The sequence below is a fragment of the Durio zibethinus genome, chromosome 27, assembly GCF_047325235.1.
Source record: "Durio zibethinus cultivar Kanyao isolate XHJ-2024 chromosome 27, ASM4732523v1, whole genome shotgun sequence".
Lineage (NCBI taxonomy): Eukaryota > Viridiplantae > Streptophyta > Magnoliopsida > Malvales > Malvaceae > Durio > Durio zibethinus.
Genome location: NC_143188.1, coordinates 4,393,122 through 4,407,549, shown reverse-complemented (window position 1 = coordinate 4,407,549; position 14,428 = coordinate 4,393,122). Strand labels below are relative to the sequence as shown.

At 30.3% G+C, this 14,428-nt stretch overlaps 2 protein-coding genes across 2 annotated transcripts; one reads left to right on the top strand and one right to left on the bottom strand.

Annotated features, from left to right (window-relative positions):
- The first annotated feature begins 2,836 nt into the window (after positions 1 to 2,836).
- Positions 2,837 to 5,668, top strand: LOC111279639 (stem-specific protein TSJT1-like). The gene is made up of 4 exons (XM_022866608.2): positions 2,837 to 3,175; positions 4,168 to 4,408; positions 4,518 to 4,638; positions 5,150 to 5,668. Exons 1-4 carry the CDS (start codon positions 2,973 to 2,975, stop codon positions 5,338 to 5,340), a joined length of 756 nt encoding a protein of 251 aa, XP_022722343.1. The 5' UTR covers positions 2,837 to 2,972; the 3' UTR covers positions 5,341 to 5,668.
- Positions 5,547 to 9,714, bottom strand: LOC111279638 (meiotic recombination protein DMC1 homolog). The gene is made up of 15 exons (XM_022866607.2): positions 9,468 to 9,714; positions 9,307 to 9,389; positions 8,622 to 8,713; positions 8,449 to 8,520; positions 8,317 to 8,355; positions 8,161 to 8,218; positions 8,030 to 8,075; positions 7,839 to 7,884; positions 7,264 to 7,325; positions 7,058 to 7,124; positions 6,884 to 6,976; positions 6,733 to 6,801; positions 6,560 to 6,638; positions 6,238 to 6,404; positions 5,547 to 5,970 (listed from the first exon to the last, which is right to left on the bottom strand). The coding sequence occupies exons 1-15, from the start codon at positions 9,482 to 9,484 to the stop codon at positions 5,926 to 5,928; spliced, it is 1,035 nt and encodes a 344-aa protein (XP_022722342.2). The 5' UTR covers positions 9,485 to 9,714; the 3' UTR covers positions 5,547 to 5,925.
- Positions 9,715 to 14,428: the final 4,714 nt, after the last annotated feature.

The window sequence follows — 14,428 nt, the reverse complement described above, 5'->3', positions numbered from 1 at the left end:
ACAAACTGACACTCAAAAGGCATTCTAAGTTTTATTTATTAACACTTAACAATGACCATGTTTAAATTTTATTTTTTAAAAATATAAAATTAATTTAGTTTTTATTTATATTAAGTTTTGATTCATTAGGATTAAATTTGTATTTAGTTTTACAATTGATTTGAATTTATTTAATAAAACAAAATAATTATTAACATATGTATATTTTTAAATAATATTAAATTATTTGAAATTATAAATACAATAATATTAAATTATTTGAAATTAAAATTATTTTAAATATTAATTGTATTGAGATTTGAAAGATAATTATATTTTTGAAATTATAAAATTTTATCGTATTTTTAAGATAAGAAATATAATAAATGTTGAAATTTTATTTTTGAAATTTTAAAATATTAACAAAGATCACATTCTTAAGATAAAAAACATAGTGATGCTGAAACTTATTATGAAATTTTAACAAAGATCATGTTTTTAATATAAAAAATATAGTGGACGTGAAAATTTCAAAATTATGTAATTTAATAAAAATTACATTTTAAAGATAAGAAATATAATGAATGTTGAAATTTTATTTTTAAAATTTCAAAATTTTAACAAATATCGCATTTTTAAAATATACAAAATGTAATGGATGTTGAAAATTTGAAATTATGAAATTCTAACAAAAATCATATTTTTAATATAAAAAGCGTAAAAGATGTTGAAATTTCATAATTCTAAAACTTTAACAAAGACTAAGTTTTTAATATAAAAAATGTTGCAGATGTTAAAATTTTTTTTCAAAATTATGAAATTTTAATAAAGATCACATTTTTAAGATAAAAAATATAATATATGTTGAAATTTTATTTTCAAAATTATAAAATTTTAATAAAAATTATTTTTTAAAATAAAAACATAATAAATATTGCTACCCATAATAAAATTAAAATAAAATATAAAATATTTTACTTATATTATAATATATAAAATTTAAAATATATTTACATGATATTATTACTTATAAAATTTATTCTTGAAGCTTTGTCCCTTAAAACCCTTAGGGTGGGATTTACCATCTTTTTACAACCCCCATCGCTCTTATCGCAAATGTCAGTATGGTATTTTCTCTACATACAAACAATCAACATAAAAATAATAATTAAGATTATAAAATTATATTTATTAAAAATATAAAAAAATCAAAATTTTTTAGTTTTAATAAAAATAACATATTATTCACTTATAACATATTATAAATATCATATATTATTCATATATCATAAAAAATAATATAATAAAAAATTTTATTAAATAATCTTACATCCTTTAAACTTAAATATAAAAATTTTATATTTTTTTAATTAATAAAATTAAAAAATATATATTCTTTTTTAATAATTTTTTTTTTCAAAATCACATCCTTTGTTAAAAGTTAATAATTCACGGACTAAACTTCCTTTTTATCTATAACGGCAAGTGGAGAGAAGCAGTAGGAATCATGGGGAACAGAACTTTGTTAACTCTTAATTATTTAAAAAAAATAAAATTTGGCCTAGCATTGCTGAAATGGGACCCATTAAAAGAAAAAAAAATCTGGACATTTAATTCTGAAGATTTCAAGAAAGTAGTAAAGAAAGGCTGCAGATTTATCTGCACTCATTGACTTTTGTACCTTTTGAATCTTAGCCATTTGTTTTTTTTTTTTTTAATTTCGATGAGGCTTTAAAAAAATTTATATATTCTAATTCCAAGGAGGCATCAACTTTCTCAAAACCATTTTATTTTATATTTAATTCTCTTTCGTTTCCCTTTTTATGATAAGTATGTGACTGTGCCCACCGCCACTTGCCACGCCACCGTTTTTTTATTTTAGCCATTTGCTTTGGATCAACGTCGTGTGTTATATAGCTCAATTCCGAAACTATCCTTCTATTCTTTAACTATGATTTGGTCAAAAAATTATATTTAATTGGTTCTGTAATTGTGCTTGCTAGAATCAGTCAATACTTTTCATAAAAAATTATGCCCATAAATCATGGAATATTGAGCATTAAACATTAATTAATTAATTTTCATTTATTTTTTTAGCTTAATTATTAATCTTTTAAAATTAATTTTTAAAACACTTCTTAAATTATTATCATTATAGGAAGATATTTTTATTAAATGTGAGAAGTGTTTAGCGAATAAAATATATTCATTTAATGTGAAAATATTTTAAAAATAAAATTTTAAATGCATTATATACAAAATGAATCCTATGATCAATCCTATTCATTTAAAAAATATCTTCAATTAATGATTAATACTCCTAATCATATTCTACATTTAATGTAATTTGATTTCTTAAAATAATATGTATTTATTTTATTTTTTAAAATAATATTTTAATAATAAATGTTTTTTACATTATACTCATAATTAAACTTATAATCACACATTATATTCATATAATCATTTATTATATCACTAAATAATTAATAAATAAATTATAATTTAATTAAATAATTAAATTTACACATTAAGATTTGAACTTATTAAAAATATTTTTCTAAAAAATTATAATATAATAGTTTAAAAAATATTTTCATGTATCAAAAATATAATTTTTTTATTTTAAAATAAAATTAATGTTATTAAAAATTAATAAATTTTATCTCATTTATTCAATTGCAATATGAGAATACGACAACCATTTTCGTAGAATTAGAAATATGTTAACTTTAGAAAAAAAATTTTCTGGTGTAGAACGCAGAAAAATATTCAGTCTTCAGCATTAAACAAAAGGGCAATATTGGAAATGAAAAAACTGCCTTAAACAGTTATTAAGCCTCAGAAATTTCACCCACAGGCTTCCTATTCTTCATATTCGCCACATCACCGATTTCTATCATATCACATCATCAATCAAAGATAGATCAAGAACCTCGTTTTGGTTTTGTTCCTGTGAAAGTTTTGGATCTTTGCAAACAAAGGGAAAAAAAATGCTAGCAGTTTTTGACAAGTCGGTTGCCAAGAGCCCAGATGCTCTTAACGCTCCTGATCACTCTGAGGCAGTTTCTGCTCTCAAAAATGGCTTCTTGGCTAACCACTTTGCCTCTGTTCATCCTGGTTCTGTCATCATCAATCTTGGCTCTTCTGGTGTCATGGCTTACTCTCTTGAAAAGCAGAACCCACTTCTACCTAGGTAAAACTTCTCTTTTTTTCGTCTGTTTCTATCATGCTCAAGATTTCATTTTTGGGTATTTTTCTCTTTTTTGTCTGGTGGTTTTTGACTGATCTAATCCAGATCATTTATGGATTTTTTTTTGTTTCTATGCTCTTTTTTTTCTCTTGTTTCTTGTGACGATGATGATGTTTTGTATGGCTCATAATGTGGTGCAAAGATTTTTTTTGATTATTGATTTGTTTGATTTGCTTGTTAGATCTTCTTTTCTTTTCACAATTCTTGAGATTTTTTTGGTTGTTCTGTTATTTTTTAAAATTGTGATTTATAAATGCAATTACTCTTTCACTGTTTGCTTTCCGGGAAGGGAAAAGGAAAATGAAATATCCAAAGAAAAGAATAATTTGCATTAATGGCTCTTTGCTGGTAATTGATGAATTTCTTGCTAGATTTTAAGTTGTCTTCTGTTTTCTAGAACTATTTGAGAACAATTGTGTCATTGAATCGTGTATGATGCGGATTCTTTTATGATAAAGCTTTCAAATCTTTTGTTTCTTTTTTTCTTTAATTCGACGACTTATAAGGACTGATTTATTTTTATTCTACCATGGGATATAGAAATTGAGTATGGTCCAAAACTAAAGATCTAATGTAATGGTTTTGGGAAAGATTAGCTTGATTGGATTTATTTTATTCTAGTATTTTAAATGATTAGGCTGTCGGTTATTTGTTTGGTTATTGGATCAAACGTGATCATTATATTGACGCTGTTCTGCATTTTTGAACCGAGCATGTTTCTGGATTCTGCATAATTTGTTTAGTTTATTTAACTCACTTTTCCTGGAAAGCCGGTTCATACTGTATAACGTCATAACTTATGTTTAAGTATTTCCTAAAGTCAAGATTCGTTATAACGAGAAAGTTTACAAGTTTGTTCTTTTCTTTTCTTGTTTTCACAATGCAACGGAGATTCAGAAATTGACATTTTGATATTTTTGGGTTTATTGTCCCAGGCTGTTTGCAGTTGTGGATGACATTTTCTGCTTGTTTCAAGGCCACATAGGGAATGTTGCTCTTCTTAAGCAACAATATGGTTTGAGCAAAACAGCAAATGAGGGAATTATTGTTATTGAAGCATACAGAACGCTCAGAGATAGAGGTCCTTACCCTCCTGACCAGGTTGTAAGAGATATCCAGGGAAAGTTTGCTTTCATTCTCTACGATAGCTCTTCAAAAGCCACATTTATAGCTTCTGTAAGTAAACCTAATTTTGTCAGCCAATGCAATGGATGTCTTTATGTTTGATTTTATCGTTAAGTTTTTTCTTCCTTATGATGCAGTATTTTTACCTTGTATTATGCAGGATGCTGATGGAAGTGTACCTTTCTTCTGGGGAACTGATGCTGAAGGCCATCTTGTTCTTGCAGATGATGGGGAGACTGTCAAGAAGGGCTGTGGGAAGTCTTTTGCTCCATTCCCAAAAGGTAAAACTATAAGGGGGATATCCTAATTTATTTTCAATTAGTAAGTCATTTGACAAGCTTAGGCCCCCTTGACTTTCATTCCAAGTGATCTTGTTGGGCACAAGTAGGTAGAAAAATTTGGTGGAAACAGACTTGTGGTGAAGATTAAAACATGCTTGGAAGTGGATTTTGAGACTAGTGTAGAATGACATAGCAAAAATCAATGTGAAATCGAAATTGAACAAAATCTAGGACGAATGGGAGATTTGGGTGGCATACAGATTTCAATGGATAAATATGCATAATATAACTTTTCACATTTGTTTCCTTTATTGTTTTTCTATCATAATTATTCTTTCTTATTTTTCAGAGACAGATTTAAATCAGAGTTGATCTCTCTATTTCCTGGTCTCGATGCATGCCATTTAGTTTGTTCTTTATTATAGTGGTTCTAACTAGGATGATTATCTAAATTTTGGAGCATGAGAAGTTTATTGCTGATGTTTTGCGTTTCCTCCATTTCTTTTTCCAGGGTGCTTCTTCACATCCTCTGGAGGGTTAAGGAGCTTCGAGCACCCCCTTAATGAGTTGAAGCCTGTGCCAAGGGTGGACAGTTCGGGTCATGTTTGTGGTGCAACTTTCAGTGTGGATGCAGAGGCAAAGAAGGAATCTACTGGAATGAAAAAAGTTGGAAGTGCTGCAAACTGGTCTGCGCACTACTAAGCTTAGAAATGCTCCTATTCACCAAGTCTTTTGGTATTAGTCAGCCTCCCGGTTTTATCCATTTTTCTTAGTTTTCAATTCCTAATGACTTGGCTGAATTAGTTGGGCATTCAAGCTCTAGAATTGCTGTCCCTGTTTACAAACTAAGACAGGCATTTTATGAAGCTGTGCATGTTTGCTTACCATCAAAACTGAGCTTGACATGGTACATAACATGGAATAATATTTCTTGTCATAAATGCTTTTCTAAAAAGCTTGACATGGTACATAACATGGAAAAATATTTCTTGTCATAAATGCTTTTCTAAAAGCGATGGAATTTTGTTCACGTTGCTTTTCTACTACTCACATTTCTTACTTCTTTGTAAAGGAAATGTTGCTAGATATTCTTATACGTTGTCAACCCATATAAAAGACTTGGAATATAGAAAGGGAAGGCAAATCCTTTACCTGCAACTTGCGTGCTAAGAGGAATGACTATAAGCTGTCAATTAAACAAAACATGTTGTTCGATGGTTAGAAAATGTTGGTATATTACTTCGGCCGGTCTGGTGTAGCTGCCAATCTTGGTTTCTCACCTCCGAGTCAGTCCTTTGCATCTGCAATGCCCCCTGGTGTTATCTGAAAGACCTGCTTCTGTCAAGGATAATTAAGTCCGCGTGTGGTCGGTGTTAAAGCAAAAACACCCAAGGAAGCTTAAAAAACCAAGCTAAGATAATATTTGCTACAAGCAATGCTAGGAGTCTTCATTATAGTCGCTAACCATGATGAACCATGCTGGTGACCGGCGAGTCATTTTGAGTTTGGCCATCATGATCGAACAATATGGGTTTTTCGGGACAATCAGAAAAACACTAAGCTAAATTAACAATAGTAACGATGGCAACGTAAGGATATTGCTTCAGTTTCAGGCAGGTTTGGAGCATCAAACACCTTGCACACGCGTTGTTCACCTTTGCCTTTCCTGAACATCAACCTTATCGTGGCCGCATGAGCAAGTACGTGTCCTCCGGCTGGTTTCTTTGGATCTGATATAAACACTCCGCCACCAGGGTCGGCAATAACTGTCACAAACAAACCATTTATATAGTCCAGTGACGGACCTGAACTTTGGGCCCAGCTTGCAAAATTAGATATAAATTGTTCTCGACTTACAGTTCTACCTCAGGAAAATATCAATTAACTGAGGAGGTTAACAGACTGGTTGGACCTAACATACCTTGGTTGGTCATGTAGACTGCAACATTGAATTCTTCAGCTATTTTTGTCAATCGGGAGAGCATCTGAGCCAATTTTTGCTGAAAATGGAAAAAGGTTAATGTGATGAAAGAGAATCGACTCAAAAGCAAAGTGTTTCATATTTAAGTGGTAATAGGCTTTTTCAAGATAAACCTGGCGCTCTGCAAGTTCTCCTCGCCCTGTGAAATCTACTCGAAATAGAGCAATAACAGAATCCACAATCTGAAAATATGAGCGTAAACAACATCATCAAACACAATCCACAATATCAGCATTATAGCAAGATTCTTTCAACGAGACTTACCAGAAGTCTGAATGGTTCTTCAGACATTTTTGCAGCCAAACCAAGAAGTAGATTGTACTGATGCTCATATGTGTATGCACGAGCATAAACGATCTTTGCCAAAATAGAAAATAAGCAATATTTAACATCTGTTTCTACAAATTCAATTGAGGTTATACTGATATTGATGCTTACATTGTCAAGAACAGCTCCTGGGTCCATCCCAAATCTTTCGGCTATGGGTATAATTCGATCAGGCCGACTGCAAGTACATGTAGTTGAAGAAAACACAGTAAATATAGTTTGGAATTATTGAAGATAATACTCTTATTTTAGTTAGCTTCTCACACCGGAGAAACTATAATAGGTAACTTGAAAAATTAACGGAACAGAAAGGATACAAAGTTCCTTCAGTATCAATGTAAGCCACTTTCCCATTCCCACCTCGCATGTTTGTAGGAAGCTGCAATGGCAAGATAAATATCTCATCAGCAAAGTTCAATCTGTTTATCAAAATATGGTAAGCTAATTGAACTAAAGCAATACCATCCGCGGAGCATAATGTTTTTGCCACATAATCTATGTTCTGTATACCAGCACTTGAAAAAAATTCTTTGGTTGACAGATAATATTTCAATTTATGTGGGAGACGTTATTTATACTCCTGCAGTCCTGCCTTATACTGAAAACAAATCCAGGGGTAAGTGAACAAATGTGATTTGTTACGTATTTTTATGACTCATACGTATGGCATATTAATCATTTCCTATGCTAAACCTTTGCAAGATTTTCTTATTCGAAGAATCAATTTGGGACAAACTGAATCTCCTCCAAAATCAACTCAAAATCAACCAAACAACACAGGTCGTTTGGAGTTGATTTTGCTGGGTTAACTCTCTTCCTTTTTCTTACATCCCCAATTTCTAAGGATTAATAAAGATCTCACAATCATGGATCATAAAGGTGAGAAAGGAACCTGTGTAGAAACGCATAGAGTATGTGCCAGCTGTGTTTTGCCCGACCTAAAATTAACAAAGAAGATTAGCAGGCAATTCAATGATGCATTAGAGTAGGCATCAAACAGCAGGAAAGATTTCAACAGGTAAATATTATATTATAGTACTATAGTGGTAATCTATAGAAGCAAAATATCACTGCCATTCTCACCTGAATTCTCCAAAAGCTTCTGTGATAGCCAGAGTTTCTATGCCACCTTTAAAAGTTTAGGCATATGATCATTTATAGAGAACTCTCATAAATATATAAACAGTAATGAAATCTTTGTCAAATAGCATTACCGCCTAAGAGTTCATCAAGGGCTTGGCTTCCAGTTGTTATGCGAATCACAGATTTTCTCTGCAAAGCCAAAAATAAGAATGTCCCCTATCACATTTATTTTCACCAGAAAACATGAAATGAGAAAAAGAAAAAGAAAACATGAAATTTAAACTTACTCTTATTAAAGCATCACTTCCAGTGATATAACCAACATTCTGAGGAAACAAACCATGAAAAAAAAAAGGTACAAATCAGAAATTTGACAAAAGAAAAAAAAATACTAAATCAATGAAATGAATTCAACTAACCACTATCTTCTCTGCTGCTTCACAGATCTTGTCAACCTTAGCTTCAGATAAACCTTTGATTCCAGTCAATTGCTGCAAAAAATTGAAGATGAAAATAATTTAAAAAAGAAAAATAGAAATTCCTGCCGTAAAATTAAAAACTCCAATTATTTTGAATTGAAATTTGAATTTACCTTCTTAGTGTGCATCATCAAGCCATTACAGGTGTAGATCCCTGCATCTTGAAGCTTCTTCACGTCTCCGGCATTGATTCCTGCAGATATCACTGCACAAAAAAAAATTCTTGTTCAAATCCAATATACTGAAAAGCTTGTTGAGCATCTCATAAAAGCATTGAAAAACACTACAAATCTAAATGATCTTAGTGGAATAATGAAATGTGATGACATAAAAAAGAAAGATAAATGTTCAAATTCATATATTTCAACAACGATTTTGCAAGTGACATCAAAGAAGCATGCTTAGATTTACAGCTAAGTTAAAACAGAGAATAACAGAAGGCAGAACTGAAGCTCAAAAGAAAGAAAATAAAAACTTCGAGAACACTGGAGCAAATCAAGCTAATTCACTTAAAATCGTGAATCTCCAAAAAGAACAACTATGTACTAGCTTCAAATCGCAAACACACGATCCAAATTATCAAAAAGAAAAGATCAAAATGAAGATAAGAAAGTTAACAAGCTGATACGAGAACATGAAGAAATCGCAGACAACAGAAATGATTAAAAAAAAAAAAATCTTCAAAACGATCTCAATTCGAATAAAAATAATCAAAAGAAAAAAAAAGAATAGCTCAGAAACTTAGAATCACAAATCTTAAACAGAAAAAGTGAGAATCTAAAGGATAAAATAGTTTACATTTGTCGATGGCTTCAAACAAATCCTCTTCGTCGTCGATATCTTCTCGCTCCACCAGCTGTAACTGGCTCGCTTCTTCAGCTCTGATTTTCATGCAATATTATTCAAACGAAAGAAGAAAAAGGAAGAACAAGAACATGTGAAAGAAATATTCAACTTACTTTAGAGTAGCGATCATCTTCGTTGCAGCAGAGTATTTCTGTTTTTTTTTTTCACGTGCGAAAGAAAAAAAGAGAGAGATTTTGATTTGAAATGGCAGTGAATTAACAAAGGACCTGAGATTTATAAGGGCGGGAATTGGGAGCAAGAAGTTTGTGGAATTTCATTTTAAACGACGCTTGAGATCCGCGTTTGGATGTGTGAGAAAAGAGTTTTTTACCCGCTTCTCGTTTGGTTTCAGGGTTCAGAGCCGTTTGTGATGTATACATTAACCGGCTATCTGATTGGGCATTTATTTGCCCTTTTAATCGAATTTTGAGAAGCATTTTATTTTGGATAAAGATTTCAAAAGAAAAACTATATTCATCCGAATCAACAAAATTAAGAGTCCAATCATAAAATGCAAGTTTGAGTTTGATGAGAGGATTTCATTATGCTTAAAATGGATAAGGACGATAATTTAACTCATCATCGATGGGTTACGATCAGACTCGATTTTATGAGGTTGATTTTTTTTTTTAATTTTGGTTTTAAGTCGGGTTGAATTCGAATTTTAGGTAAACCCGACCTGATTCAACTCGATATTATATAAAAAATTATTTTTTAATTAGTTATTTAATTTTTATTTATATATATTTATATATGATATTTTAAAATATTTACATTTAAAAAATAATATTTTATTAATTTTGGATCGAAGTCGGGTACGATTTTATAGTATCGAATCGAAGTTGGATTCGAGTATGAAAAAACAAAAAAAAATTCGAGTAAAATTAAATTTGGGTTTAATAACATATAAAATCGGGTGAAATTCGGTGCGAGCAAAACCCGTCTCGAACCTGACCCAATGCCTACTCTAAAAATGAAGCTTCAATCTTTAAAAAAGATTTAATTTATTTACAAAGTGGTATTTTGTGATTCATATACATCTATAAAAGAATGGCATATAATATAGAATTTCGCATACCATTTGTAGTTTTGACCAAGTAACCCTTTGCCTCTCAATCATGCTTACCTTTTAAATGGGATGATCAAAATGAAAAGAATAAAAATACTAATGATTTCATCACTTGTGTAGAATATTTCGATATGGACGATTTGTTTTTTAACGTGCAATAAGACATCAAATCAAATCTAAGAAAAAAAAAACAACTATCTCTATGTAGTTATACTTGATGAAAATTTACACTTACTATAAACTCTTTAATTGAGTTTAAGTTACAAGTCAAGTAATACCAAACCAATTTAAAAATTAATATAAAAAATTTAACTCCAATTATGAAATTAACTTTTGTATTCTTTCTAAAATCAGAATTTAATCATTGTATAATAGTTTAAATAAATCAAGTCATTTTATTTATTTATTATTTTTTCGCTAATAATGCCTTAACTTAATTACAAGAAAAAGATTCTTAAATTTCGAAATTTTATATTTAAATTTTTTTGTGTATGATTTTGATTATTTAGTTATATTTTAATTTATTAGATGATTATTTAATAATTATATTTAATTATATAAATATAATATTTGATTATAATTATAATTTAAAAAATTATTTTATTTTTTGATCTTTGAACATATTCAATCCAAATTCTAACCGAATTAACATTCTATCATTAGGTTGCTGACGAAACTTTTTATACACAAACTGCTGATAGGGATTTTCGTATCTGAAAACACCTTTTTGAAAATGCCAGGCCATTTCCTTTATTTTTTTTATTCCATAATTTTTTCTTCCCCTCTTCACATCTTTTCCTAATTTTTTCTTCCCCTCTCCTTAGCCAACATCAGATCTCCATCAAAACCCATCCAAATGATATTTTTCCTTCTTTTTAACCCCACCGAGTTAGTTTTATAAAAATAAACTAAAAAAAAAAAAGAAGAAAAACTAGAGAACCTTAGATCTACAATTTAACGTCACGGCTTCACCACTCGAATTCTGCAGGAGGTGGCTGTATTTTAAAAACTTAGCCCTGTTTCTATATAAAACAGTCTACAATTCTCCAAACTCTTCAGCTTCAGCACAGCTTAAAGGTAATTCTTGTCGATAGTAGTATTTTTCACTGTCATTAACTATCTTGCCTTGAAAATAGCCACCAAAGAGAAATAAATTTGAACATCTCAAGTGAAAAATTCAGAGTTCCATACAAAAATTATTCGACAGATTGAACACAACAACTATAGCATCACTACCGGAATTAAGACCCGATGAAAATCCAGTCAAATGTTAAAAATATTTCAAAATATGAAAGATTGTTGATTAAGTATAAAGTCTTAATCAAAGAGAAACTAAATTAAGCTATAAATAGCTTAAGTAATGTTCCATGGTGAAGAAAGCAGACGATTTACCATACATAGAGGAGTCGACAGTCATAAGGAGTAGTTGACTGCAATGCCAAAGCAGTTGACTGCCACGCACTTTGAAAATGTATCAAACTTTCGGAAATATTCTATTTAGAAATAACAAAAGGAGCGGTTGACTGTCAACGTAGAGTAATCAACTGTTATGGCTGGAAATCAGTCCAGTTGATTGTGTGCTCTAAGACAATTGACTGTTAAGATTGGGAATGTTTTCTGTTCTAGAACTTAACCAAGGCAATCGACTGCTCTTAACAAGGAATCAATTGCCTTAGTGTAGGAAGCATTCTGGAATAGATGGGAAGTCGGCTGCCTATGAGGGAGTTCAACAGCCCTCTTTCTCAGACCATTTTAGAACTAGAGAATATAAATGGGTAGACGACTGTCTCTCTAAGGTGGAGTCGACTGTTCTAGCTCAAGAAATGGTTTCTCTTGTAATGAATTATAACTACTCATAGGTAATCTTTCACTGATTCTCTTGTAATGAATTATAACTACTCATAGGTAATCTTTCACTGATAAAAAAAATAATAATTACCTATGTAATTTTTTCTTTTTGTTTGAAACCTCCGGTGTCAATAATTATTTTAAATCTCAATTAATTTTAAATCAAGTCGGATCAAATTTTATAAAAAACTAAATTTTTTTAAATTTATTTTTTTTATTTATAAAATTCGAAATCAAAATTCTACTTACCGAACCTATGTAATTATTTAAAAATGTGTTGTGTTTGTTGACAGAAACCAACACAAATTAAAGGACACAACTTTTGGAATAATTTTCATTGAATATCATAGATTATTTTACCAACCCCTTTTACATCCCAATAACTGGTCGGGGTAAATAAGTCCAAAGAAAAACGACTCAAAAAGTGTGTTTTCAAGCCATTATTTTGCACCATACTATTCTCTATATTGGTGCCAAAACAAAACTACCATTGATGCAAGGGATCATCACCAACAAGAAGATATCTGCAAAAGATCTTTTGGATTCAACAATATTTAGACTTGTTTTGCTATTTTCAATATTGGAATCTGTATGGAGAAATACAAGGTATTTGAGAGTGATGGTTATAAAATTCCGAAAGTAAAATTATGTAAAAAAAAAAAAAAAAAAGAAAAATGAACGATTCTCACCAAAGAATGATTATAATGGTTTCATAAATAACTAGATAAGTCCTACTTACTTCTTAAGTTTTATGCATATATATATATATAATGTCGTAACGATTTTGAGTTTTTAAGGAGTTTTTATTTTTTATTATAATAATTAATTTCAGTAAATTTTATTACAATTTCTATTTGGTGCCAAATGATTTGTTAACAATTTTATAATTTTTTTTTTTTGTGAATCAATGATTTGTTAATAATTTCATAAGTTTTTCTATACGGATGATCCATTATTGTGATAATTATAAAACATATCACTTATTTCAATGGAGACCGTGATAGAATAATAGATTGATCAAGATGGGAAGGAATAAGATAAAAAATTTAAAAACTCAATAGTTTCTATTTCACACAAAAAATTACAACACGAGAAAATTAAAGATAGGAAGACAGACTGACTAAAGTCGACGATCAATCACCAAATAACACTTGGCCAATTACTCTTGGATTTTGACCTTTTATTCTTTGAATATTTTGTCCTGTGTGAATTCATGGAAGCAACTCTAGGGAGCTTTCGACAATCAGGAAAGAACATAAACTAGCCATTGAATCCTGAAATTGTGACTTAATTGTGTGCTGATATGCCTGGAGTCTATGACTCCACAATTGTACAGTCTAATTCTAATCAAATTCCCCTTTATATCAAAAAGAAAAATGAATCCTGAAATTGTAGGCCACTCACTATCTTCGTACTTGAAATTGTTGGAAGGCCTTTGAGAAAATAAGTAAATATGATTGTTCCCGAAAGAATCCCTGAACCGATGCTTCTCAACTTGGGCTTGCTAGTTTACCTTTCTTAGCCCCATATCGGCCCTAGGTGTCGCAATCATTTGGCCCTTCCCTCTCTATCTTGTACCTGCTGGCCTGTGTATTTATATTATATTTGTATCATATAAAATATAAATAAAATATAAATAATTAAATTTGTATTAATACATTAAATACATTTTTTTAACTATCAAATTTATATAATTTTTATTAAAATTTTAAACCGTCGTCTTTATTTTTTTACGAAATTGCCTGGCACAAAAAAGTTGTCCATCTTTTTCTTTCCAACTATCATAGTACCATAATAATTAATAAAGGCGTATGTGAGAGAGAAACTTTGTCCCTTAGATGGGTCTCTTCTGTTTACCTAAGACACCTACAATCCGCAAGCAAATTCATTGAGTCATGAGATAGAGGGATACCAGTACCTTCCCTTTCCAAAGATGTAGACTGATTAATGAGGCTTGCAGTTGCTTTTTCATACCCTTAATTTCTCCTCTCCCACTGTTTTTGTTCTGTTAGTTTGGTTTTGTTTCCTTTTTTTTCACCATATAATGTTATATTTCTGTGAGTATGATGTGTAAGTGGGCTCTCGGGAGAAAGTAAAATGTTTTATTGTCTACACTTCACAGTAAGGGACCACTCTATTCTCTCCAACCCCACTTTC

Bases quoted from the DNA above. Each gene is read 5' to 3' on its own strand.
- LOC111279639 (XM_022866608.2), top strand. From the start codon at position 2,973: ATGCTAGCAGTTTTTGACAAGTCGGTTGCCAAGAGCCCAGATGCTCTT. The intron at 4,409-4,517 runs GTAAGTAAACCT...TGTATTATGCAG, and splicing joins AAGCCACATTTATAGCTTCT to GATGCTGATGGAAGTGTACC. The intron at 4,639-5,149 runs GTAAAACTATAA...TTCTTTTTCCAG, and splicing joins TTTTGCTCCATTCCCAAAAG to GGTGCTTCTTCACATCCTCT.
- LOC111279638 (XM_022866607.2), bottom strand. The intron at 7,885-8,029 runs GTGAGAATGGCA...TGTTAATTTTAG, and splicing joins GAAGCTTTTGGAGAATTCAG to GTCGGGCAAAACACAGCTGG. The intron at 5,971-6,237 runs ATATCCTTACGT...TGACAGAAGCAG, and splicing joins ACCTGCCTGAAACTGAAGCA to GTCTTTCAGATAACACCAGG.